General features: G+C 55.8%; 1 protein-coding gene across 2 annotated transcripts in view; it reads right to left on the bottom strand.

Annotated features, from left to right (window-relative positions):
* The window catches only part of SDK1 (sidekick cell adhesion molecule 1), a 540,366-nt gene that overhangs the window by 93,082 nt on the left and 419,497 nt on the right, over positions 1 to 27,787 (bottom strand). For both annotated transcript variants that reach the window (XM_027125645.1, XM_027125644.1), the window contains 6 exons: positions 18,055 to 18,164; positions 16,191 to 16,341; positions 15,394 to 15,631; positions 11,508 to 11,623; positions 9,996 to 10,185; positions 7,821 to 7,919 (listed from right to left, as the gene is read on the bottom strand). In XM_027125645.1, the coding sequence (XP_026981446.1) occupies positions 7,821 to 7,919; positions 9,996 to 10,185; positions 11,508 to 11,623; positions 15,394 to 15,631; positions 16,191 to 16,341; positions 18,055 to 18,164 (904 nt within the window). The remainder of the gene's footprint in view (positions 1 to 7,820; positions 7,920 to 9,995; positions 10,186 to 11,507; positions 11,624 to 15,393; positions 15,632 to 16,190; positions 16,342 to 18,054; positions 18,165 to 27,787) is intronic.

The raw sequence follows: 27,787 nt of genomic DNA, 5'->3' as shown, positions 1-27,787 counted from the left end.
CAAAGGCACATCTTTGTGAGCTGGGATTTGGGAACGAAATGGGAACCGGTCTCCCTGAAGGTCCTCCCCTCCCTTCCCCTTCCTGGGCTGGCTCAGGTCTGCTCTCCATCAAAGGCTCCACCTCCGCCCTCCCCCACCCCCAGAACACGACGCTAAGGTGACCCTTGACCTCGCCTCCACCTGAGCGGTTCCTTCACATGGTCCCTCGCTCACTCCCTGTCCTGTCTCTTGCCGGCCTTGCCATCCTGGCATTGGATGGCGTGTTGTATGCTTCTAGATGGTCTCTTGTCTGTCTGTCTGTCTGTGTCTCAGAAGCCCCTGACCACGTAGCAGGATGTCGTCAGGAGACCCGGGTCCTAACCCAGCCTAGCTTTTCTCACCTCGGGCAAGTTTCAACTCTCGACTTTTTGTTTCTAGCTACGAATAAAGAAAAACACCAGCCCCGCTCATCAGGGCCCCTGTCCTCCAGGCGCGTCACTCCTGCCACGTGCGGACCTCGCGGTGGTCCACGGTCCACATGACAGTGTCTCCGTGTCACACCCGAGGACGGGCGCGCGGGGCACCCAGTAAACAGGACAGAGCTCCCTCCTGCTCTAAAATGATAGGATCCTGATGACGTCACGGAAAGGGGGACAAAATAGAAAACAACTTGGCCACTCAACAGGATATTTTCAGGGTGACTGTGGAAGAGCATCTAGACGCAGCGAGAGGCACGGTGCCCGGCCTGAGGCTGGACTCAAGCGCGAACCTCCGTGGGCGACGTTCCATCTGGAGGGGACGCGTTGTTTCAGAAAGCAGCCCAAGAGATGGGGTGCCTGGAAGAGCCTTGGGGTGCCCGTGCAGGGAGGGGCTCAGGCGAGGGGCGGGTCAGGTCCCCTGCGGCAGGGCCTGGAGCCAAAGCCATGCCACGTCTGAGGGGGGGACAGACAGGCAGCAAGGAGCAGGTGGGCTCACCCACGGCTGCGGAGACCAGCCTTCGGCCCGGCCGCAGCCAGGGCGCTGTGCCGGCTGTAAAGGCAGGACACGAGGACAGTAAGGTGTGCAGCGGGACGGCAAAGTGGATGTCCCAGTCCACAGGCCTGCTGTGGGTCACCGAGGCCAGGCTGCCAGGAGATGCGCTCTGAGCTCCCGAGCAGGGTGGGCAGGTGGAGAGGCCGGGGCTCTGCCCCACACGAGACGCTTCCCATTCAATGGCTCTTTCTGCCTGAGCCCCGAGGGCTCCCGGCTGCCCAGAGAACTGCGTGAAATCTGGGCTGTTCTCTCTGATCCAGGTCCCACATGGAGCCACTGGGAGAAAATTCCTCGGCCCGAGGGATATGTTTGTATCTTCCTGTTATTTGCCCTAAAAGAGAGACAATACCCCTACTGTCCCCGTTCTGTGGTGCGTTGATAAAGATGAATGCCCGCCCCTCACCTTGACACGGACGTGATGAACAACGGAAGAGGCTTCTATACAGAGACGGCCGGGAGCAAACGCCGAGCGCGGGCTCGCGCGTCAGGAACGAGGATGGCGTTCGCGGGACGAGGCTCGTATGTGACTCTGGGCCCAGGGAGCTCAGAAACACGAGCAGAATCTCAGCGACGTGAGGTCAGAGGCCGCAGCCACGCAAGGAAGGAACAGGGGGCGGGGTCCACGGCGGGAGGAGAGGCGCCCAGAGCAGCCGCTCCTGAAGGTCACAGTGAACCGCGGTGACACAGGCATTCGGAGAAGCCAGGCCACGTACGAGCCGCGGGGCCCCACGGCGAAGACGAAAACCGTGGGTGAGAGAAGCCTGAGCAGCTCAGAAGTGCCTGGGAGATGGGGAGACATGGCTCATCCAGAAAATCAGGACCCAAAGAGGTCGAGGCTCCAAGCAGGAGACAGGTTCCGGGCCACGCGCGGGGGAGGCGCAAACAGGAGAGTCTGAGAGATGCCGCTGAGGACGGGAGGCCTTTGCGGGGGCCGGCGGGGGGTCTCGGCTGCCTCGGTTCAATGATCTGGCTGTCGAAGGGCCCCAGATTTATTTTGAGAGAATCGTGTAGACATTTTAGGTGGTGGCAGGCTTTTATAAAGACTGGATGCTTCCCGGGCAAACACAAGGCGTCGATCTGAGAGTCGCCTGTGCGGGGACCATCCCCGGGGCCCCGAGGCCAAGGCCACGAGAGGGGTCCGGTGCTGCCGACCCCTCTGCAGGCACTGTCGGGGGGTGTGGCTGGTGACAGCCCCCCCAACGCCCATTCCTGGTTCGTGGAACCCACAGCAGCTGAGTCTCCCTGCAGGCAAGCGTCAGCCTAGCCCAGATGCCAGCTGGCTCGCTGGTTTTATGGCTTATCCGTTTGAGGGCTGGGGGCTGACAAATGCAACAGTGGAGGAAACGACGCATTTGCAAACTCGGATCATAGTCGAGCCCCTACTTCCCAGCAGAGTCCTCGCACACCCTTGTGTGACAAGCTAAAGGTCAAGGTTCAGCCCTCGTGGGCAAGCTGACCTCTAACCGGGTGGGGGGGGGATCTGGCGTGTCCGGCAGGGCAAACCCGCGTGGATTTGAAGATCACATGCATCACTTGAGTGTAACAGCATTTAAGGGACTGTGGAGCAGTTGGTAAGTGGGGGGGGGGGAATGGCCACTCTCCGGTGGCTCCCACCGCGCCCCCCAGAGGGAGGCTCTGAATGCCGCCAGCTCTCCCTGGTAAAATATTTACACAAATAAGCAAGTGTTTTTCCTTCCAGGCGCCTCCAGCGTTTCCCGCTGTTAATCTCTTTTGGAAATGTAAGAACACGTTTTGGTACAGATTACAAAAGCACTGGCTTCAGAGGTGGTCATATACTCAGAAGGCCGCGCCGCTGGAGTGGGAACGCTGATTCAAGGCCCCTGGATGCAAAGTGAGTCTCGAAGAAAGATGTCTTCCTTTGTCCCCTGTGGACACCAGTCCGAATCTTTAGAACCTGTTTTCCCATCTTTCCTACGGCACCTGCCATTTAGTGCGCTGGCTGTAACGATATCCAGGTGACAGGTTACCCAAGACAGCGTTCGTTACAATGACCACTCAACGCCATTGCAGCCACAGAGGCTCCAGTGTGATGTCTCCCACTTTGGAGGGACAGAGCATTGTCTCACTTAGCCTCTGTCTGGCCACGGTTGGAACCGTCAAAGGATTAAAGTATGACCCCCTTCTTATCTGGAGTTTTGTGATTTTTCAGCGACCCCCAGGGACTACAGATCCACACCCAAGCTTCTCAGTGCCTCGGGGGAGTCCTGTGACCTGGCCCCATGCTGCCTTCCAGCATAAAGCCTCCATTCCAGCCGCCAGGGTAGCGGAGAGCAAAGCTGTGCAACCCGCCCTTGGTGGGTACGGAGTAAACACTGCGTGTAAATACACAGTGATGCAGAACACTCCCCGGCCCAAGAGAAGGGGTGAGATACTGAATGGCCACAGCGCTCCAGCTGGCGCTGACCGGGCACTCGCTGGGAGGCTGGCCCTGTTCTGGGTTCTCTGTGCACCGCGTACTGGCCCGACCAGGGAGGGACATGCCGCCCCCCTGGAGGGTGGGGAAGCCCAGGCACACAGGGACTAAGTGACTGGTGTGAATTCACTCGCCGAGGTCGGCGCCCGGCCACGTGGCTGCGGGGTTGCCCCCTCCACCCAGCCTGTCCGCCACGCAGGGTTTAAAACACAGGGGAGGCCCAAAGGGGGCAGCCCGTGGTCCTGCCGGAGAGGTCGTGCAGACCGTGCCTGCCTGGGGATCCACGGGAGGATGAGGCCCGCTGCTCAGGGCTGTGTACGTGGGGCCACATCCTGAGAGACGAGCAGTTCTGGGCCTGGTTCCTGTCTCTGCATCACACCCTCTGCAGCCCGAAGAGGCTGGGCCGCGTGCGACCCTCTGTTGTGCCACACCTGCCCTGACGTCCCCGCGGACATGACGCCCGGCCAGTGCCCGTGGTGGGTCTTCAGGCCATGTCCCTGTGGGTCCGGGGTGGGGAGGAGAGGGGAGGGCCGTTGTCACTTTTTAAATTAATTAATTAATTAACTAATCTTTGGCTGCGTTGGGTCTTCGTTGCTGTGCGCAGGCTTTCTCTAGTTGCGGTGAGCGGGGGCTACTCTCCTAATACTTTAGCTGTACTCTAAACTAATACTTCAGCTGTACTCTAAAGTATTTCAAACATGCAGAAAAATACTTGGAATAATATAGATCACACACCCATGTATTCATCACGCACTGAACAAATCTCGAGATTTTGCCTAATTTTTATGGTTTTTGTTTTTATTTTTATAAGAGAGAAAACATGACAGAAAAAAGTTGAAGCTATTCTGGTGGTCTTACTGGATCCTCTTCCTCAAAGGTAACCCCTATTCTCAACTTACTGCAAATTCCTGCCAAGGTTTTACACTTTTACTATATACGTGTAGCCGTAAATGATACACGGTAATGTCTGTGGAGTGCTTAGATGTACAGAGACATTCTTCAGCTGGATATATTCTTCTGCAACTTGCTTTTCTTCACTCAACAGATGCTTGTGAGACTTATTCATGTTGACACATGTAGGTCTTGTTCGTTACTTCAATTGCTACCGTGATTTCTGCGGTAATGAATAGGCCGCAGTTTACCTTTTCATTGCCTTATTGATGGACATTTGGATTGTCTCCAGTTCTTTCTTTTTTAAAATTTTCTGTTCTTTAAAGCAGCCCTGCAGTGGGTCTCCTTGTGCGTTTCTTCCTGTGAACAGGCCGGAGGATTTCTCCAGGGTTAAGACCTGGGGTGCGGGGTGCACCCATGCCTGGATCGCCCCACCGCGGCTGTGCCAGGTCACGCCCCCAACGAGAGTGTGTGACGCTGCACCCCCAAATCCTCCTCTCTGCTGGGGATCGCCAGACTTTCTGTGGTTCTAAACTGGATGAATGTGAAACGCTATCTAAATTACCTGCATTGTACACGTGCTTTCATGATCAGAAAAACTGATGTTGAAGACACCCTTAAGAGCAGGTGGCACGATTCTAAAGTGAGCCGCCGGTCTCCTGTGGACGGAGGATTCGTGCTGTGACTGTGAGCGCAGGCGCTCTGGGAGCAAAGAGGAGAAGAGCCGAGCCCAGGTCGGGATGGGCGAGGGGGTAAGCCGCAGGCAGAGACGCCATCTGATGTGACCGTCAAAGGAAGAGCAGCGGCCCGGGGTAGGGGGTCTCTCCTGGCAAAGCACCAGGCGAGTACCACGGCTCAGAGCTGGCTGGGGCCAGAGCCTCACCGTGTTGGCAGGGAAGCCCTCGGATGAGCAGTTCAAAGTCACGGCAACAAAACCAGAGCACACGGCGGTCTGCGCAAAGAGGGAATCCCACGTGAAGGGCACACTTGCCTTCTGCACATCCCCGTGGAGTCCTGCTGTCAGAACTAATTCTTATCGGCCCGGAAAGCTGAGGAGAGCACAGAGATGATCCCAGAATCGGGACGAGCCGGGCTATCAGCAGAGGCGGGGGCGGGGGCCTGGGGCCTGGGGCCTCCTTCCCCAGCAGCCGGGGCCCCCGATCCTCACAGACAACACCGCTCTGGAAGGCTCCTAGGGCTGGAAGTGACAGGTGGAATTTCGCATCTTGTGCTCTGGAAACGTTTCCTGTTCCACAGCGTGCTGGGGCATGCCCTGGGTAAACAGACGGTTCGCCCTGCGTGTTCGCCCTGCTTGTTCCGGGAAAGGCTGTAGGCTGGGCACTGAGTCGGGGGCAGGCCCTGCCGGCGTGCGGGCTCCAGGAAACCTGGAGGGTAGCAGCCAGCTCTGCAGACCACTGCCGCCCCAGGGCCTGAGACTGGCCTGCGATGGCTCCTCAGCTGGACGGGATCTGAAACGCACACGGCAACAGAGGCTTCTCCGGCTGTTTGTTGTGATTTTAACAGCAAGAACCTGCGGTTCCAGAGGTCCCCTAGTTCAGAAACACTGTCGTCACCGCCAAGTGGCTGCAGGAACTGCAGAAGGAAAGAGTGGAGCCGAAGGGCCCCTGGCCTGCTGTGCAGATGACTCGGGAGCCCCGGGCTCCGTCTTAATGAAGTCAGAACTCAATAAGTATCTGCCTTGCTGTTCACCCTTTTCACGGCTGCCCGACATTATCCAAAAGACACATCCGGTCGTGTCACTTCGCTTCTCAAGGTCCTCAGCACAGATTTTCAAATTTTTTTAAAAACAATTAAGTGTAACCCCTTTCTAGACCAAATCTTATCATCCTCAGCTCAAAAGCAGGTCTAAGTGGTGCATTTTACTGCTGTTTGTAAGCCGCGTTTATGGTCCTGCCGTCAATCCCCGATAACCCAAGCAGGCGTACGTGGGGTCTGCCGTGGGTGAGGAGGTTAACACCGCATCTCAGGGCTGCCTGCGTCTGGAGCTTACACCGGGCCTCGTGCCTGGCCTTTAAAGGCCCACTTTGAAAGGTCTGGGCCTCTGGCCCCTCCTGCACGCGAAGCATGGCCTTCCCAGTGGTTCACAGCCCGGCCCGGCCCGCGTCTCCCTCTGGGAGGTCTGTGCTCCCACAGGCAAAAGGCAGCGCTCCATTCAAGGATTTGGAAACCACTTATGCAACCGAGCGGGACCCTATGGGGCCTTCCCAGCACGGACCCTCCCCGCATCCTCTGCTGTAGCTCCTCTCTGAGGTACCCAGATAACAGTATCTGATGCCCTTACCCTGAGCTGTTTTACAGATGCTAAAACCTCCAGCATGTGGAAGACATTAACTACTCGATGACCTTGAGCACGAAACGTAGTCCCCAGACCTACTGGAGCCTGAGGATTGATCACGTGAACCCCTGTGCCACTGCCCTGTGACTTCACCGTCAACCACTCAGAGAGCTGCGCGTGAGCTGATCGCACACCCCGCGACCCCCCTCCCTCGCCTGGCCTTTAAAAATGCTCTGCTGAAACGCTTCGGGGAGTTGGGGTGTTCTGAGCACCAGCTGCCCTGGACGCCTACTGCAACCCAATGTCAGTAGATTGGCTTTACTGGGCGCGGGCTAGCGGACCCAAGTTGTGGTTTGCTACCACTCATCCTCAAGATAAAGTCCGACAATGCCTTCTGCCCACTGAGCCCCCTGGCCCAGGAGGCGTGGCTTGCAGGGCGTTTCCTGGAACCCCTACCGCATCGCGACCACGTGGTAGTGTCGCTGGTGTCTGCCCTGCGAGGACGGCCCACCTACATCTTATCCACTCCTTACCTACCACTCTGAGCATTGAGGCCTGGCATATCTTAGGCCCTTAATTTGTCCTGGTGGAAAAGGGCGAACAAATAAAGGGGCTGATGATTTTTCAAAATAAAATTTGCTGCCTTTAGGAAACTAGGACAGATTAAGGCTTTTCATCAAAGTTATCAGAGCTGCTGCTCTGAGTGAAAAGTTCAGAGTAAACCATTTCCCTGAGACCTAAGCATGCAGTTCACTTGGGAAACTTCCTCAAAGGGTTAGGTGCAGGCCCTGCAGCGGAAGACAGACGTCTCCGGGACATCGGATCAAAGCCTGGGAGTGAATCTTCCAAGAAAAACAAGCCCGTGGTTTTCCAAACACACATCAAAATAGCTGGGTTATTTCAGAGCGGACGGAAGGTCAAGTACAGACTGCCACGAATCACGAACGAACACGAAACTCTGGGCTAACAAAATGTAAATTTCATTCTGCAAAGAAACCTTAGTGCAGGACACAGTTAGAGGGCTGTAGTCTCTCAGTTCAGAAGACGCCAGGCTGCTGTAGACAGGATTTTTTTTTTAACCTCTTAGACATCTAATAAAAATAGATGAAATCGATCTGTTTGTTATCTCCCTCTAAGCTGTGATCTGTCTCTAAGCTGTGATCTCCTTAGTCACTGCCGCTCCCTTACCCAGAATAACGCCGTTGGGCTCCTCCGGTGGCTGCCACACGATCCGCACAGACGTGAGTCTCACCTCTGGGAACACAAGCCTCACGGGTGGGCCTGGGGCTGAAGGGAGAAAAAGACCGGTGACTCAGGCGCCGCTGGGATGTCACGTGGGTACACGACGGGGCCTCATGGGGGAGGGTTCTGTGGGCTGGCCGAGGACAGTCATGACTGCCGATGACACCGTTCATGGGTGAGTTACTCTCAGTTCTGGGAAAGTGACTTTTGGAATCTCTGTGTGTCTCCCTAATGACTTTGAGAAAATGCCTCACTCTGAATCCAGCTCATCTGCTTTCCAAGCGGCGTAAGCAGTGCTCATGAGCTATGCTGTGAGTCCTGTGAGCATGTTACTTAAAGCTAGCGGCCCAGTCGCTAAACAGCATCGTAGAGGGTACGTCAAGTCACAGGAGAGATTTCACCAATCTGAGCTGATTCCTCTCCTGGGCTGGACATCCACCAAGCAGGTGTCAGATAAATAAGGTGGCCGAAGGTCCCTCCCACCTCCCAATGGAGGTTACAATTACTGACCAAGTAACATGGCTATAACCAATGATTTTTCTCTTAGGCACAGGACCCCTCTCCCACATTATCCCAGAAAATTAAGAGTTGATGTCCACAAACACACGGAATAGTGCTTCTGTGCGGTCTGGTGCAGCGGTAATTAAAAAACCAGCTATGTATCCCGGCACCATTGAATAATAGCGTCACGGCCGTCGTAAAATATATTTACTTAAATGGAGAGGCGAGCAAGCGTGTGGCCAGCATGGGAACTTCTTGTTGGAACTTAAGAACTGATTGGTTCCCAGGTAAGAGGCAATGAGCTTGCAGCAATCAATACACACATAAAACGACGTGCGTTACAGTCATTCCAGGGCTGCTGGATTCTGCCTCAAGCTATTAGGTTGAGAACAGTATTTTAAATTATAAACATGTGTCATGACCCCTGTGTTCAGGTAAAATAAATGAATGAAGGAGGCCACGGGCTCACACACCAGGACCAATTCACGAATAGGAAACTCTGACGTCTGTCTTCTGTGGTTTCTGCCCCCTCACTGTCCCCAAGGCTGATCATTTGCATCACAATGAAATGAGGGGAAGGAGAAACACGTTTACATCGGGATTGTGAGAGAGAAAGAGAAATCAGTCCATGACTCGCCCCAGCCTATACTTTGGGAAGAAACTGTGATAACTGCCCGAGTCTGAGGAACAGTTCCTAAAAGCTCCTGTTACTTTTTATGTGTGTGGCCCTCGACAGAGCATATAGTTTTGCAAAGACATGACCTTGAGGTTACACGGTCCCTCTCAGACTCCAGCCGCCCTGAGACCAGCCCCCAGGGAAGGACCAGGTTCAAGGCGCCCCCTCTTCTGACCCAGGGGAGGCCCAGCTACGGGTGTCTCCCAGGAACACGGAGAGAACGTTGTCAACTCAGCGGTCAGAGTGCGTTCGGGGCTTGATTTAATTACTTCAGTAAAGATGCTTAAGAAAATCTGTGGGTGTTTCACTTCTGTCAGCTGCTTCTGAGCCTGGGTGTTTTGGGGGGAGACTGGCATTTTCCCCCAGAATATTCATCATGGTCTATTTAACACAGATCATGTAAAGCAGCTAACCTTTAAGTGTTTGACATCTGCAAGGTGGAGAAACGTATTTCCTGATGATTTAGACAATGCCGTCAAGATGTACTTGTTACGGAGGCTGCGAACCCCGGGTATCCTGGGAGCCCGTCACACGCCGCACTCTGTGGGGCCTCTAATGACCCCTTACTATGCAAACGCGAGCGGGAAGCCCAGAGGATCTAGAATTGCGGCACGGGGTCTGCAGTGGGGTTTTCAGCCAGGTTTGTGCCAACACCACCAGGCCTTAGGTTTTTCTGGCCCAGCTGCCCGGCCTTTACTGCACTGCCTACAGCAGAGCTACGATGAAACTGTGCTCAGGCTGTTAATTAGGCTGTGAACATTCACTCCGGCTGAAACTGGCCATAGAAGCGCTCAGTGACCAGAAAACAACTTTGTTTTGTTTTCCTGTGCTGAAACGAAGAAAAAAGAGTGTTTTGAAAAGTAAGTTAAAAATGACAACCATCCAAAGGGTTTGGATGGTGACAGCAAACCTGGGAGACGGGCAAAGGCAAGCCGTCGACGTACCGTCGTCTTTGGTCCGCTCCAGGATGGGGGGCGAGCTGGGGACCCCGTTCCCGATGCGGGTGAAGGCCAGCACCTGGAGCTCGTACAGCACGAACTTGCCCAGACCCGCCAGGAGCGCGGACTGCGTGTGGTTCCCGCGGACCACGTGGCTCCTGGGCTCAGGATCCAGATCTCTGGCGCGGTACAGGATCTGAGCATGACACACGGGGGGGGGGGGCGGTGTCAGGAGGACGGTGTGCAAGGCGGGGCCTCGCGGGCCTGGACCACGCGGCAAGGACCAGGCAACTGAGGGTCCTCCCCCTGGGCAGCCGTGTTGAGGGCTTAGGGATCTAATTCCTATCCACTGGCATTTTGGGGGAAAGATGGAGATGAAGCAGCTGGACTCCAGACTGGAAGGCAGCTGGAGATGTGCCCCAGCCATGGCCGGACTGGGAGAGCCAGACGCCCCGCTGTAATTCACAGGGTTTCAGGTGCCCAGTGGCAGCCACTGAAACCAGGGCTCGCTAGGAACACAGAGACGTGCTGCTTCCGTGCAAGGGGCCAGCAGCCACTCGTGTGCCCGGCTTACTGGGACATTAGGCTCCTGCCTCAGGGGACCTGTGCTCTCCCCCTGAACCCGAGGCCCCACCCCTGGGCTAGTTACTGCCCACGCTGCAGACACAGCATGCTGAGATGCCCCCTCCACGGCCCGCCTGCTCCCCCTTATTCCCTAAGCTCACCCTCTCGGAACTGGTCCCTCAGATCAGTGACCAGAGGGCCGTAAAAGAGGGGCTCATCAGGGGGGACTTTGAAAAGGGCTTGGCGAGCGCTCTTCTCCAGGGTCCAGGTAGGGGGCGTGGAGTGCTGGTCACTGAACCCACGCAGCGGGGTCGCCATGTCTAAAGGGGCCAGAAGGGAGCCATCAGGGTGCCGGGGTCGGGGGAGGGCATGAGAACAGGTGGGGAAACAGAATAGGATCTAAATGATGGAGAGCGGGGAGGAGAAGGCGGCAGTGCACGAGACAAGCGTGGCCTTGCGGTCAAATCCAGGAAGATCTGTCCTGCTTCTTGGGGGAGGGGATGGAACGGAAACAGAGTAGGTTTTTAAGGGTCTGGGTAAACACACACAAGACTAAACCCAGGAACGCCTTCCAGAGAAGCTGGAAGGTGTCCAGCCCTCACCGCTGATGACACACGTGCAGACACACGCGCAGGGATCTAATGATACGTCCTTAGCATTTTACAGAAAAAGCCACTTCCCACACCAGCCCTGGGAGGGAGCTACCATCACTCCTCCCACTTTACAAGAGAGGAAAGAGGCTCAGAGCTTTTAGTGCCTTGTCTTGGCCCACAGGAAGAGGGAACACCGAAGCCTCATCTCCAGCCTGTGATGAAGGTAGACGAGACAAGTGACGTGGGATCAGGAGACAGGCCAGAGCTGCAGATCGGCAGGAAAATGTGGGCTCACGGGTTTGGGGAGACAGGTGACAGCACCGTCACAGCGTGGGCAGAGGAAGGTCACCTGAGCACATACCTTGTAGCCCAGTATGAGCCCATTCTGGTCCTGCTCGGGCACCGAAGCCCACGTCAGTAAAATCTGGGTGGAGCTGACGGCCTCGGCTGACACGTTTTCAGGGGCGGCTGAAGGAACTGCAGAGAATGAGTTAAACAGATTGGCGCCCAAAGTCTAAAGGCTTCTACTAATAAAGGTCTCATTTTTACCCACATAATCAAGTCCTTGAAACAGCAGTGTATTCTGAACATTTTGCAGTGATCAGATTAAACCTGCACAGAAATGTAAATCTCTTTAATATTAGCAACAAATTCCATAAATCCTGGGTATTTAGGAGCTCAATTTTACCTGAGTCCACCCAGCAAGAAAACAAGCTTCGTCTGAGTCTTATATTAACTTGTGAGAACTGTGACTTTCATCCTAGACGGAAATCCTCACCGTCATACACCAGTTTACTGACATCTCCAAACGGGGCACTTTGTGGGGGGCAGGTGGGTGGAGAGGGGAGGGGAGGGGAGGGGAGGGGAGGGTTACCAAGTGCACATCCCTGTGTGGGAGTAACAGGCACCAAGAAAAGGGCAGCTCTCAGCACCCCCCAGAGCCTCCACGGTCGAAAAGGAGAACACGTCAAGTTCACGAATCTCATGGGTACATAACACGTGACGGGGCTTTGGCGTCTTCTCAGTCACCCCCCAGGACCGCCCTGTGGGCTGGTTCACTCTTTCCTTCATTCACTCACTGATTCATTCACTTGCTCACTCACCCATCCATTCGCTCACCCATCCATTCGCTCACCCATCCATTCGCTCACCCATCCATTCGCTCACTCATCCATTGGCTCACTCATCCATTCGCCCATCCATCCATTCGCTCACTCACCCATCCATTCACTCACTTATCCATCCATTGGCTCACCCATCCATTGGCTCACCCATCCATTCGCTCACTCATCCATTCGCTCACTCATCCATCCATTCACTCACTTATCCATCCATTCGCTCACTCATCCATTTGCTCACTCATCCATCCATTCACTCACTCAACCATTTGCTCACTCAACCATTCACTCATCCTTCCATTCACTCACCCATCCATTTGCTCACTCATCCATTCACCCATCCATCCATTCACTCATCCATCCATTTGCTCACTCATCCATTCACTCATCCTTCCATTCGCTCACTCATCCATTCGCTCACCCATCCATTTGCTCACTCATCCATTCATTCACCCATCCATTCGCTCACTCATCTATTCACCCATCCACCCATTCGCTCACTCACGCGTAAGTACTTCCTCCTCATGGCACAGCCACTGTGAAGGTGACTCTGTTAGTCAGTTAGTCTGAATCCGGAAAGTAATGTGTGTTTGCACGACGACAGTGCTCCCAACCTATGATTCCTAGAGTTCCCACACTGAAGTGATTTGGTCTTTGTTGTGGGTTGAAGTGTGTGCCCTCAAGCTCCTATGCTGGAGTCCTGACCCCACTACCCAGAATGTGACCTTATTTGGAAACAGGGTTGTTACAGATGTAATTAATAACATGAGGTCACACAGGGGTAGTGTAGGCCCTAATCCAGTAGGACTGGTGTCCGTATGAGAAGAAACAGATGTGCACGTGGGGAGAACCCCCCGGCAGGACTAGGCTTGTGCTGCCCAGCCCAGCAGCTTCTGGAAGCTGGGGGCTGGCTGTGACAGGCCCTCCCGGCCCCTCCAGAGGGGGAGTACGGCTCTGCTGACGCCTCGGTCTCCACCTTCTGGCCTCTAGAACTACGAGAGAACATATATCTGTTGTTTGAAGCCAACAGTTTGGGTCCTTTGTTACTGCAGCCCCAGGAAATGAACACAGGCTTTAAGAAAAACATGCCAGGATTCATGCTGGGCCTGGAAGAGGTGCTGCTCCGTCGTCGCAAGCTTGACCTGGTCATTCCCACGACCGGCAGGTCTGAGATGGAGAGAAGAGGAGGCCCAGCAACAGGCTGCCACCGCACAGGGCGAGCTTCTGGGGGACACTGAACCTGGGCTCAGCCACCTCTGTCCTGGGAGGGCTGCAAGCCCCAGGAAAGGGCGACTTCCCTGGCTCGATGCCCAGGAGGCAGTGGCCCCCCTCCCTTTGTCCACTTGCTACACTGACTGACTGTCCTCAGAACTCAGGCACCAGACCGGCTGCCAGTGCCCACAAAACAGAGATGCCACTGTCGGTGCCTGTTAGTCCCAAGCACAGGGGCCCTCCTGGCATTTCTGGAGAGAGAAGATGCAAGTCAGCCCACTGGGCCGATAAAAATTTTTTCTTCCCAAATATGTCAGTTGAGAGTCATTCATTCCGTTATTCAGTCATTCAACAAAAGAATATTAATTTATTTGAGCAGATAAGGGTCACAGGAAAAGAATCTTCACGGTTTCCGGTTAACTCAGCCCCCTGAAGGGGAGCATGCTTGCCACACATGCCGCCCTGTGTCCCCCTGCCTCTGGCGGTGGCTCCCATGGTGTCACCTGTGCTCTCTGTGCCTTGGGGGCCCCCACCGGGTGTCGTAACTTCCGAGGCAGTTACCAGGACACTGTTTACACCCATGCTTATTTTCTAAAAAACTGAGGGATAAGCTGGCACCTGGAATCAAGTGTGAATTAAAGGAGTCATTAGCATTCAAAGAGAAGGTACGCCTCCCATTTACCTAACTTCGTTTCCTGACTTTATTTAGAATCAGGTGAGAGCAGAAAATATACTCTATGCCCAAGATACTAGTGCTATGTTCTAAACTCCCATCCCTGACTGTGAAGAGAGAAGCCATTGTCATAGCAACACAAACGGTCAACCTCTCAATCCTTAACTGCTTCCTTCGGGTTAATCTTTGAAACCATGAATGCCCAATTCTCACTGTAGATCTACAAATAATAGCTGATTTCCTAAGATGCAGTGACATGTGAAACCATTTACTGGCAGGCCATCCACATCTCCAGAGAATGAGGGCAACCCTGTGATCACAGCAACTCAGCCCCGGCGCCTAGAACACAGCTGGTTTCCTAATGAGAAGACAGGCAGAGAAAATCGCAGTGTTCAGGATGAACATTTCAGCTGCTTCGAGTCCCACCAGGATAAACTCTGCCATCTAATTACAAAGTATTTATGTTTTTAAGATTTGAAAAAAAAAAATCTTACTCATTACCTAACTGGAACCAGGCCAGTAAGGGTCCTGCAAACCATGTTGACCGCAAAGCCTAGAAGAAGAGCATTCTCCAGAGAGACCACTGAAAGTTTTCCTTTCCTTCCTGACCATGAGCGGTGGCCCGAGCCCCGCGGACGTGAGCAGAGGGGTGTGTGCCATTTCTGCGCAGGTGTTAAGACACAGGTGCGCCCACCCTTTGCTCATTCTTCCCCTCTGGCAGCTGCATGCAGATGGTGGTTAATTTACAGGACAGCAGAGCCTGGGTCCTTGAATCACCTCATGGACGAGAGCCACCCAACAACAAGAACACCCATCTTAGGCTGTAACGAGAGAGAAATAAACTGCCATTGTCCTAAAGCAATCGAGCTCTTGAGGGTCTATTTTCTGGCGCAGGGGAGGCTCAGCACATCACACGCGTGACTTTATCAGAAGGAGGTCCCGAACTCCTTGCATTATAAAGACCTCCTTAGAGTCTCTGTACACTCCTACTTTTCATCATTGGTGGTGAGAATTACCCCTAATTAAAAAGGTAATAATGCGAGTCTAGCCCCTGGTAGAATTCATCATCAATTTCAAAGCAGCGTCATGGGCTCTAATGCAGTTGGACCTAATTACTCAGGAAAGTGTCAACATAGACATGGCAGGGGAGTGGGGGATGAACCAGCGAGATGCCAGTGACACTGCGGACGCTCTGCTCGGTCTCCAGGGAGACACGGGGAGGGCCCGGCCAGCCCTCGTCTCACCTGACTCCCGTGTCCGGCCCCGCACGGACTCGCTCCAGGGCCCGGCCCCGATGGCGTTGAAGGCCTGCATCTGCAGCTCGTACTCTGTCCACTCCTCCAGCCCCTCGACTGTGAGCTCCCTCTCCAGCCGGTCGCTGATGACTTGGGCCAGCGCAGTGGACGGGAGGTCGGGACGCCAGCACGTAACTCTGTAGCCCACGGACTCGGGGTTCCCATTGTACTGCGAGTCGGGCAGCGGCTGGAAGTGGACAACAGTCCGCGGTGAGCCAAGGTCTTGGGGCCGCCCCCCGTGAGGGTCTCCATGCACGGGCCTGTCTTAGGGGGCCAAGTCCCCGGAAGAGATGTTCTGGGGTGAATATTCTTATGACCTTTATTCTACTTTCCCCTGGAACTTTTCTTCTGTTAATTAAATGAAGTCCTTTCAGTAACTTTGGCTGGACATAATTTCTTTTCATACATTTCAGCTTAATTTTGTGGGGAAATGTTCTGATTCAATATCAACCTGGCTCTCTTACAAATACCGAGTATTGGTTCCGTGTCAACCTGGCTTAAGGACTTAACAGGTTCAGCCTGCAGGGCCAGCGGCTTTCCTCCCCAAAGATATTCCTCGGTTCCAAGAAGCCAGTGAGTCATGCTACTAATTAATAAGAAGCGGGGGCTGCTCTGAGATCCAACACCGACTGCAAAATGCAATACTTCCTGGTTTAACGATGAGATTAGTTTGGACCGGGACAAGGCAAGACTAGGAAATGACTAAGCTCTGGGCTCCCACGCAGGCCCCCCACCTCCCAACTCACCACCCAGCGGAGCCGCAGGCTGGTCTCGCTTGCGGTTCGGACGGTGATGCTGGTGGGGGCCACGTCCGGGGGGGCCTGCAGGGTCTGGATGACCCGGGAGGACTGACTGAAGGGGCTGGCACCGACGACGTTCACCTGCCTCATTCGGAACCTGGAAGCAAAGCCCACGACCGGAGTTACTCTGCACAAGAGGTAATGTGGAAGGATGGAAACCCACCCACAACTTCCAGGGGTACGAGGTGGGCGGGGGCAGATACGTGTCTGCCCGTATCACAGAGGCCATTGCTCAAGGCCACGCTCTTTCCACCTGGTTTCATTAAAAATGTGAATTACATATATGGCCTCTTGCCCTAAAAGCCTCCACAGAATGGTAAAGGCACCGCAACTCAGCAGTTTCCCGTTCCGAGGGAAGCGTGACTGGATGGGTTACGTGGCCAGAACCTGTGCCGTCAGATGCCCTTGGCTGGTTCAAGTTCAGGGCGAGACCAGGGGGTTAGAGCTCAAGTAGCTCTTTAACGGAAGTGGAATGCCACAACGTCGCTACCAGATGACAGCTTTGAAATTCCAGTGTCTCTTAATGACCAAGGGTGCCCTGCAACCCATCCTCTGTTGGTTCAGGAGACGAGCAAGGGCCCCAGACTCCACACCCTGCGACTCTCACCCCATCGCTGACTTGCCTTTTTCCTTGTCTATAAAACGAGGGTGGAATTAGATGTTCTTTAAAGTCGATGTTAATGTTCTCAGTTTTTTTTTATTTTTTTTTATTTTTTTATTTTTTTTAATGTTCTCAGTTTTTATCTCTTCTCTATTAATGTGTACAACTATTCGAATTGAACTTATATACCAAACAAATATCCTAAGTAGACACACATATTAATTAGAGGGGCTTCCTAAATTTACGTGATTTTAAGACAGGTTCACTGATCTCTAATCACACTTTCTGATCTTGGAAATGACTGTATAGCTTATACTAATTTCCCACGGCAAGTCTTGCATCCCAACAGGTCATTTTATGCTGAATGTTTTTCTCTAAAAACAAGTGTATCTTGATTCATCTGCTCTAATCTTAGGAAGGATGGTCAAATGAATGTAAGTTAAACAGCATCTCTCGTCAGGTTTTTTCCAAAACCCCTAAGCCTGCTGTATCGTACTGAAAAAGTGTCCTTCGCAAAAAGATGTAACATCTCACCTTTTACTCCCTGAATTAGTCATTCTGAGTCTTTTGTTCCCCGATCTTATGAAATGTATCCATCCTGGCAGAACAGTGACTTTATCAAACTCAGCATCTGGTGATAACTGGACATTCCACCTCCTTCAGTGACCTTATGGCGGAGTCACGATGTCTCTACCAGCCCATGACCAGCCTACCCTTTGTTAAGGCCAAGGGTGTACTGCCTGGATAGGTTTCAGGATCAAGGAGCAAAGGTTAAATGGCACATTAAGTGCTTGATCACTGCTAGTCCTGGGCGGGGAGGGGGAAGCAGAAGGGTGCTCTGAGGACGCCTGCTCTGTGTACACACAGCACAGTAACGGTCCCCAGAGGTCGTGGAGTTTTGTAAAGAAAAGCACCACATCTCCAGCCACGTGGGCCTTGGCTACTAAGCCTAATGTACCAGCCATGCTGCTGGCTGCCTGGTCAGCGGCGTTGGTGGTAGGGGGCGTGGCTGACCTAGCATCGGGTACCACCTCCCTGGAATAACACTCGACCGTGTCTCGTGCCCCGAAAGGTTCAATTTACTGTTATGTCCACCTGGAAGTGTCTTGCTTACACTCATGCAGCCAGGTTTCACTACTGCAGATGGGGCCACCTGTGGGTGGGGGGCACCCCCTTCCTCGTGCGGGGTTCACGGCCCGCCGCTCTCACCTGTAATGCGTGTAGGGCGTGAGGTTCGGGATCTGCAGCGTCTGGGCGTCAGGTTCATTCTCCTCCTCGTAGAGGGTAACCCACTCTTCCTCGTCGCCGACGGCTCCAACCTGGGGAAGGGAGGTCTTGGGACCAGCTGGACGACACAGGGTGGAGGCTGCCATTCATGTACGTGCGGCCGCCCAGTGTCCCCCACGAGTGGGGCGAGTTGAGTCTTGTGTGTGCACACCCCCAACTCGTGCCTCTGAGATGTGGGCTCCTCTGTCCCTGCCACTGGGCCTGGGGGCGTTTCGGTCACCAGCTCACAGTCAGGACCTGGGCACAACTGCCCGAGCGCTCTGAGGCCGCGGGTGCAGGAGAGGACCTGGCTGTCGGGCCCTTCATTCCTGCCGAGGGGATAACTCGTCAGAGAAGACCTGCCCAGGACCCCACGGGACCTGGGTGGCCGGGTGTCCTCACGGAGGGTTCAGAGCCACTTCCACTGCAGCCGAGTAGGGGCCTCAGCCTTTCCCGCTCCCACCCTGACCCCTTCTGCCCAAACACACACCAAAGACACAGCCGCTGGCCAGGACACCGGAGGTCCTTCCGCAGGGGACTCGCTGCTGAGGTGGTAAGGACCCGCCTCGGGGCACAGCTGAGCCCTTTCCAAGTGGGGCGCCCTGCCCGCCCTCTGGTCCTGCCCAGGGACCCATTCCTGCTGATTTATTCCCCGTCCGTGAACTTCCCGTCCGGTCGGCTGCCCTGGAGGTATTTTCACGTGGCTCTGACCCTCCCAGGACCACCCAGCCTGCCCCCGAGCCACACATCTCGTGGTTCTCGCCACCTTCTGAGGCAGCTTTGAATTCTGCCTGCCCCAGTCTCTCTGCCCCACTCGCGCCGCCTTGCAGAGCCCCAGGGCCTGTCCCCGCGAGAGAACAACGGGGGGACACGAGTCACCACGAGCCAGGGAAGCCTCTGAGGTCTCTTCATGTCCCTGCATCCCTGTCCCAGGCAGGCTGGCAGGTGGTCATGGGAGGGTGGCACGAGAATTCAAATGACCTTGGTAAACTGGAGAAACGGACGCGGAGGATGAGAGGGGGACAGCAAACACGGGGCCGGGCGGCATGAGTCCCCAAGAAACTGAGCGCAAAACTCCAAATACCCTTGACTAAACACGTGAAAGTGGCTTGGCACCTCCTCAAAAACCTAGAATCACCACGTGACCCAGCGCTTCCACCGCTGGGTCTACACCCAGAAGAAGTGCAAACTGGTTCTTCCGCAGGTCCTCGTACACACACGTTCACGGCCGCTCTGCTCACGGCGGCCAAGGGAAGAAGCAGCGCGAGTGTCCATCAAGGGATGACGGAGAAGCAAAGCGCGGTGCGGCCACAGGACGGACACTGCTCAGCGGAGGAAGGGGGGGCCCTGACACCTGCTACAGCGCGGGCGGGCCTCGAAAGCGTGGTGCTGAGAGAGCGGCCAGACCCCAAAGGCCACGTACTGCATGATCCCATTGCATAAGATATGCAGAACAGGTAAACCCACAGACACAGAGTGCAGACTGGTGGGCGCCAGGGGAAGGGGAGCGGCGGCCTGACGGGCATGGGGGGCTGGGTGGAGCCCGGCAAAGGTTTCGGAACCAGATGGAGGGGGTGGGGGATGCTGCAGAGGCGCTAACTCGTGAACCATACAGGCTAACACGGTTCACTTTATGTTTATCACGATTTCACCTCGGCTAGAAAGCGTCAAAATAAAACATGGGATGACCAGCCACAAACGTATGGCGGGGAAAGGGCAGGAGGCCAGAGCGGGTAACGAGCCCGGGAGGCAGCACAGCAGCGAGCCGCTGAAGGGACATCGGGAGGACGCGGCCGGAGTCCGGGGCCCTGCACCGAGGCGGCCAGCTCTCTGCGTCTGCAGCGCGGGACCCCACAGAAGGGGCTGCGGGTTGGCTGTGGGGCTTTCGCTCTGATAAGCGTAACCTACAAGTGTCGGGTGGCGACACCCGAGGTCACCCCCCCCCCCGCCCCCAGCAGCGCTCTGGCTCCTTTTTAAAAGACCTGGATTTGAATGGAGGCCGCATTCTGGGGGCTCAGGTGGGCGCCGTATGTCTCCGCGGACCCCGCCTGCCGCTCTCCCTGCGGGCCCAGCCGTCACGACCTAATGGCATCATATCGTCCCAAGCGCCCGCACGTCCGTCACGCACCCAGCCCTCCGCTCCTTCACGCAGCCGGCAAGCTCCTTTGGGCCTGGGCAGCACCAGGCCTTTGGGAAGCCCCCATGAACGGGACCCCGTCGCCCCCCACTATCCCCCCACCACAGGCCGCCAGAAGGCGATGTTCTAATTCCGTGCTGTGCCGGCACCTTCCACGTGACCCGGCGCAGGGCTGATCACACCCAGTTCTCGCTCAGACGCAGTGCGTGTCGAAGATCTATGCTGCTCACGGATGAGGGAAGCAGCAGGTGCGAAGGTGGTTCAGGGGAGAGCACCCGAGGCGGAGTCTGAGTCAGTGTGGGGAAGGAAGCCGCAAGGAGACGGCAACATGCGACGTGAAACCGGTTAGAAGAGCAGCACAGCGGCAACCTCTGGGTTTGCGGCCTCTACAGGTTTGCAGCTCACTTTACAGGGTCTGGGCCAAATCCTAAATAGTAAGTCAAACACAGTCAGAGTCCTTAAGGCAGAGGAGCCTTAGGCAGACTTACTCAGCAAGGCTCTAGTTCTGGCTGGCGCCTGCAACCTCCGGCCCGCAGGCCGAACCCGGCCCGCCTCCTGCTTTGTAAATAAAGTTTCACTGGCGCATGGCCTCGCTCACCGGTTCGTGTACGGCCGGCCCCACGTTCATGCTCTCACAATGGAGCCGCGAAGCTGCAGCGGAGAACCCCTGGCCCCCGAACCTATGTGTTTACCACGCGACCTACCCTGCCTGCGTCCCGCCACAGGGCACGCGGTGTGTCTCCCGCCTCCTCCCGAGGCGTCTTCCACACTTGCTGCCACTTGTCCCACGAGCCCCCAAGGTGGGTTCAGGGTCTGACTCGCCACTGAAGCCCCAGCACCTCCCCCAGGGTCCAGCCCAAACTCGGGGCCCGACCCGTTGGTTTAACACACGAATGAATACACAGACAAACGTGTGTGTGACTTCCAGGGCAGTATTGAAAACGGGCCGCCTGGCACTGAGCTCCAGAAACAAATTATTACCGAAAACACGATTGTAGTTCTAGACCTCGGCGGTGGCGGGGGTTAAATTTCTACAATAAAAGGTTTACATTTGGATCTAAAGAGACAGGAGCCTTCTCAGTGCGGAAGGGGAGTCCTCTGATCCCTGCTGGGCCCCTTGGGCTCTCTGGTTGGATTTCAAGACCATCACGACGACGGCCTTTCTAGAAGCAAGCGGCCGCTCTCTGCCTAGCCAGCGGCTAGGCAGAGCGTGTGGCAGGATTCTTTAAGGATAAAACCAACCAGAGCTCCGTGGGGAGGCTGGGATTTTAACAATTTTTTCCTTCTTTTTCTTTTAATGCTAACAAACAGCACTTTACAATACTTATTACAAGAGCAGAAACGCCACGCGTTTCAAATGCCACTCAGCGGGGGTGGTCATTAGGGCCCACCGGGAGCCCGCCGTCCTCTGCTAAAGCCCCAGGGGAGGCTGCCCCACTGCCCACCTCCACGGGAGGGCCCTGGGCCACTGCTCCCATGGCCCGCCTGCACTGGGCGCCTTCGGACACACCTGCTCTTTTAGTTCCTGGGGTCCCAGACCCTGCCAGCCTTGCCAAGTGGTTTCTCCATCAGAGCCCGAGTTGCCATGGCCGTCGTTGCCATGATGAGCTCGGCACCCGGAGGCCAGGGATCAGTGGCCACTGACAGGACAGGCATTAACTGGCCCACAAGGTAACTGCACGTGGAGAGGAAGCACGTGGACCTGCAGCTGCGCAGGGAAAGGACGTGCCGGACGGGGAAGGCGGGAGGCAGCAGCTCTCCTCTCACCCAGAGCTAAGGAGAGGGGGAAAGATGCTCGAAGAATCCACTCTATGGAAACCCGCCGAACCCCGGTGTCAGGAGGAAAACCTGCCGGCCAAGCAACCTGCACAGCTCCCGCGTCCCCTCGGGCTGAGCTGTGTCCCCATGCCTGAGCCAGTGGAGCCTCCCAGGGAGCCCCAGACAGCTGGGGCCCCTCCGTGCGGCACTGCTGGCAGATGGCAGCACAGCCAGGAGGGGACTCAGGGTGGACGGGGCTCGAGGCCCGTTCCCGAAGAGTCTGGACAGCCTGCAGCCCTCGTGAGCTGGTGGGGGCGGGGCGGGGTGCCTCTGGCACTCACTGAGTTTTCCTGCTCCGAAGCAGCCAGAAGCAGGGTCCCCGCCCTCCCCGCTCCTCCCCAGTACCTTGCTAGTTGCTTATTCATTTACTTTTTAACTATTTAACACTCTTTTTTTTGCGGTCCGCGGGCCTCTCTCTGTTGTGGCCCCTCCTGTTGCGGAGCACAGGCTCCGGACGCGCAGGCTCAGCAGCCATGGCTCACGGGCCCAGCCGCTCCGCGGCATGTGGGATCTTCCCAGACCGGGGCACGAACCCGTGTCCCCTGCATCGGCAGGCGGACTCTCAACCACTGCGCCCCCAGGGAAGCCCTTTAACACTCTTCTTATCTTCGGAAGCAGGAGGGCTGTGAAATGACCATTTGGTCCTCTGCCTTAAACGTCCCTCGATCTCAAATGCTGCTCTCCTGGGTCTGTGACCCTGGGTACTCCTGGCCCCGTCTGGCTTCCCAGCCACCTCTCCTCTGCTTCCTCCTTTGCCCGCAGTGACCCCGAAACAACATCTCTCCCGGGTCTGTCCCGGCCCCTCCTTTCTCCCCTCAGCAGTGTCCTCCTTCCTCCTGGCATTTGGCGTCCCTCCATGAGGACGGCTCAGACCCCGGCGCGGCCTTTGTGCCTCTTGACCGCCGGGAGGACGTTCCTGCTTCCAGCCTCTGAGCCAGGGCCTCACCCCCGACGCCTGCTGCCCACCCCCCTCCGTCTGCCCGATGCTGGGAGGCCCCTCGGCCTGTCTTACCTTCACTTGATTTCACTGACAGGACCCCAGTTTAGAAGCTCCTGACCGGTCGCTTGAACTATTTGGATAGTCAAGCTCAGTGACTTAAAAGAAAAGAATGACATCTCTTAGAAAAGCCTCTCTTCCTCAAAACAGACCAAAGTTCAGGGCTGCCGACTAGCCTGCCCTCGCGTCCGGTCACGGCCACTGGCCTCGCGAGCCTGCTTCCCTGATGAGCAGCTAGAAAGTCACAGGTCAGATGGAGCCCCGGCTGTTGATCTCGGGAAGGCCCCCCTTCCCCATCGGTCACCCTACACAGCCCAGCCCACAATGCCCACAACACTCAGGCCTCAGAAATTTCTGGGCCTCACCTGTTGCGGCCATAAAGTGAGAGACCGGGTCGTCATCCAGTTCGGACGGCACACGGCTTTACCCGCCGGCCCAGGCTCCACTGAACGGCCTTCACTGTCCGCAGACTCGAGGCCGACCCCCCAGTCTTACCTCCCCCCATGCGCGCCTGGGTTTTTGCCACCTTATTCACACCCCCTCTGAAATACCCTTCTAGGAACCAGTTTTTCCATGAAGTCCTCCCCTACCCAAGGAGAGGCTTCTCCTGGAAGCCACGTGTGCACGCACGACTGTCCCTGCACTGGGGGCCCTGGGGGCCTGCCTCCCTTGAGTCTGTGGGCCCCTGTGCCTGGCCCAAGCCCCGCACACAAGAGCGGCTCCACGACGCCGGGCGGCTCGGGACCGGTCTCGGCAACCCGCCCGCCCTCCAGCCGCAGTCTCCGTCCGTCCTGCCGTGGGACCCCGGACCCCTGGTTCCTCTCCTCCCTGCCTCGACAGCGAGGCTGGCCTCCTCCGTGTCTGTCACAAGTGTGGGGGGGACGGCATCTGTGTCTGTCCCTTCTCTCCCGTCAGACACAGAGCCTCTCAAGGACAAACAGGACTGCCCACGCCGTCCTGCACCCCGTGGCGGGATTTGGTGCCACTTTCTAAGATCCGGCGAGGATCGGGCCCCATCGCTCACGGAGCGGGGTGTGTGTGGAGGGTCGGGAAAGGGACTGGAACACCGGAACCGGCCCGACACATGCTCGTGTGATGCGGGGACCTGGCCTTGGGGCTCCGAAGTGAAGGCCCGTCGGGAGACTCTGCTGGGGTGAAGCGTGGGGAGCGCCGAGACACCCTGGCCCATGCTCAGAGACCAGGAGATGCAGGCTCTTGCCGACGTTTACAGACACAAACAACCTCCACCCTTAGTAAAGGTGCTGCGGGCTGCTCACACCGGCTCCTGCCTCCCCTCCGGTCTCGCCTCCCATCACCACCTGCTCACACGGGGCCCGACCACGCAGCTGCTCAGCCCTCCCCACGTGTGTATCAGCCACAGTTCTAGTTTCTGTATTTCATGCCCTGACATCCGGGGCCTGGCTGACCCAGCTGGGACTGCCCCTCCCAGGGCAGCCGGGTCCTAGAGATAACAAACAACTCACCTGTGAGCACACCTTTCCAATGCAAATCAACCAACCCAGAGCCCTCACCCCACCCCCTCCTCCTTGGGACTCCCACACTCCGGGCCACTGTCCCCCTGCCCTCATCACCCAGGGCAGGTACCAGACAACCAGGGATGGGTCCTGTGCCCCAGAGCCTGCTGGAATGGTCCAGACTAGCCCGTCCCCAGCCTGCCCACCCTGCCTTGTCCACTCCTTCCACGGAAACCACAGTGAGGTTTCTGGTCCACACTGCCCCCCTCTGCCTCCTGGGAGACCCTGGTGCTTCCCTGTGTGGCCCTGCCCGGCATCATGTGCTCCCTCCTCTTGGGATCTGTGAGAAACAAATGGTCTTTTCAGGGAGTTGTCTCCTGATCCATTGGCCTCACTCTACCTGAATAGAAGTGAAATTCACATTTTAAAACAGCGGCTGCCACGCCTTTCACTCTGCTATTCTCTCTGTTTGGGATGCCCTGCTCCCCATCAAAATACTGTGCATCCATCCTTCAAGGCCCAACTTAGAGTTCACCTCCTACATGGAGCCCTCCTTGATTACCCTATTCTGTTACCCATTTTCTTTCTGCTACTGTCTTGGCAACATTTTTTATAACAATTCTCACAAGCCTCATTTTTATTGATTATTATATTACATCTCAATCATCCCTCCCACATTTCTGCCCAGATTGTGAGTTTCTGGAGGTGGGGACTAAAAGTTTTCCATCTTTGTAATCTAGTATGTAGCATGAATCCTGAAACCTGTATGACAGTAGATGCTTAATAAATGTTTGCTGGATGAATGTATGACTAAATGAAACAAGTATAAAACCTAATGACCAGAAAAATGAAACATACAGGCAAATCTAAAATTCCAACAAGAGAATTAGGATGGAAGAATTTGAGTGGTCCTCAAAAAGAACAGGAAACTATGACTCTTGTAAAATTTAATTTAGTTGGACAGTTGTGATTTACATGTGCATTGACCTCTATTTTTTGAAAATGACATTTGTAGTAAAACGCGTCCCTCAGTTGTACTTGAGTTGTCACTTACGCTGCAGTATTTTCTTCTCCTGTCTTATTTTTAAAAGTCCCATAATAGGACCTAAAAGGATCTGACAGACTAATGAACAAAAAAGCCACTTCAAACCGTTCATCTTGTACAGATTTCCTATGCAAGTTGAGAAATAAAAGAGAAAAGTCATCGTAAGGGTGTTATTATGGACAATCAAGCAAACAGTAAACATTTTGAAATATCCGAGTGTATATTTCACCGTCACCTAACCCCTCAGTACCTAAGCGCTCAGGCAGAGGCGTTACACCAGAACAGAGCTGAGGCCCGTCTCGGCAAATCTACCCAGATGGCTGGGCCATCGTTGAAGAAGCCATCAGAGGAGTGACAGCCCTCTTATGCATCTGTGACAGACTGTTCAGAAAAAATGTCACTCTTTTTCTTCCTATTATGAAAAAGAAATTCAACCACAGTCAAGGCGTATTACAGTTGAAATGGTGACAGATGCTTATCAAAAGGGCCGCAAACAGCCCTAATGCCACCCACATGGAGGGAAGGAGGAGAGAGAATTAGCGATCAGAAACCCCCAACTCCAGACCTCGAAGTGATGAGATAAAAAGCATCTGGCCTGTGACCCTGCCAGAGACAGAGCACACCGTCGGAGGCAGAAGACACACAGACAAAGGATGGAAGGTCTCTGCTGGGAAAGGGGACCAGGGACGGCGGACGCGGGATGGCTTTGGCTCCCTGTGACTACGCTCTCCCACCAGCAGCTGGACGCCCAGCTGGCTTCCGGCTGCACGAGCTGCTCCTTCCCAGCTGCCCCCACCGGGGACGCGGCCCACCTGCTCCTCTGACCGGAGGCCCGCGTGGAACTCCAGCACCTCCTGTCCTGAGCACCGCAGGTCGCTGACCTTGGTGGGCCCAGCCTGGGGCTGGCCTGGCGGTTGGCTTGACTCTGCAGTGTTTCCCGGGGCTGAGCCCTGCGCTGTCTCCACGGGCCTGTGCCAGGAACACCCCCAGTGCAAGGACGGTCCTTCCTCGGAGCCACAGCCACTCGAGCAGCTCTTCGAGTCCAAACACTTGCCTTGGCTTTAATATTTTCATTATGTGCTGTGTTTACTAAGTGCTTAATAAGTGTGAGTCCGACGCTGAGGCTCTCAAGGCGTTGGTACTCTCCCAACGTCTTCCCGAGGGAGCGAGGCCAGGAGAGGCCGCAGGACTCGTTCTGTGTGCCAGGTCCCCGTCCCTGTGGCCCTTGGCAGCGCGACGGGTCTCCTACACCCCCGGCAGCCTCGTGCCGAGGACGGCTCCTCTCTGACGTGCCCGGTTTCCGCTCTGGCACCGTCTTCGCTGGTCAGCCTGTCCCTCCCCGGCCTTCCTGGGGCCACGTACTTCCTGGCAGGTCCCAGCTGGTCCCATCCTGCGAACAGCCGGGCCCAGCTGAGGATGGAACACTGGACGGCCCCGGGCAGAGTCGGGCATCTGAGTGTCTTGTTCCAGGGAACCTCCGGTCTTCCTAAGCCTCTATGTTTCCCAACTTGCTATTTAACGCTTTGATGGACTGTTAAAGAGGAGAAATCACTGGGAATCATACGCAGCAAAGCAGACCGTTGAGAGCAACGTTCCAGAGAGCTGCTCCCCCGACGTGGGCACACCTCCCCGTCCTCGCTCTAAAGGAGGGTCGTGAACGGAACCTGTCTGCTTCTCCCTCACTTGCCGTGAGGTCCCGGTGCCCTGTTTCTTCCGTGAGTCCCTCTTCCCTCCGCGCTGGAGATGGGGGCACCCAGAGGTCAGCTCGGGACTGGAACCCACCGGCCCTCGGCACGTGCGGAGTGGGTGCAGGCGTGGAGGGGACAGATGAGGCCTTGGGCGGGCAGGAAGGCTCCCAACCTGGAACCCCCAGGCAGCGTGCTGGCTGCAAGCCCAGCAGCCTGGGCCTCAACTGCGACAAAACAGAGTGTTTTTGCCGAGAACTCGACGCCAGGAGAGATTTCCTGGGAGAGGCCTGGACCAGGTATGATGGGGCAACACGGGGCCCCGTACGCCCCGAAAGCTTCCTCTCGGGGGAGCACGTCAGCAAAAGGAAAGGGAAACAAAGCCCGGCCTTCCACTCTTCAGCCCCTGATCCGGTCCCTGGGGGCACGTGTACTTGGGAGACAGAGCGTCACTCCACCCCGCACCCCACGTTCTCCGCGGAAGGTGTGTCTCCAAATGCCACCGCCGCAGACCCTGCT

Source organism: Aethalodelphis obliquidens, unplaced genomic scaffold, assembly GCF_003676395.1.
Source record: "Aethalodelphis obliquidens isolate GAN/ISIS:26980383/991018 unplaced genomic scaffold, ASM367639v1 scaffold30, whole genome shotgun sequence".
Classification (NCBI taxonomy): domain Eukaryota; kingdom Metazoa; phylum Chordata; class Mammalia; order Artiodactyla; family Delphinidae; genus Aethalodelphis; species Aethalodelphis obliquidens.
Note: the sequence above shows the minus strand (reverse complement) of the source record. Positions and strands in the feature narration are given on the sequence as shown.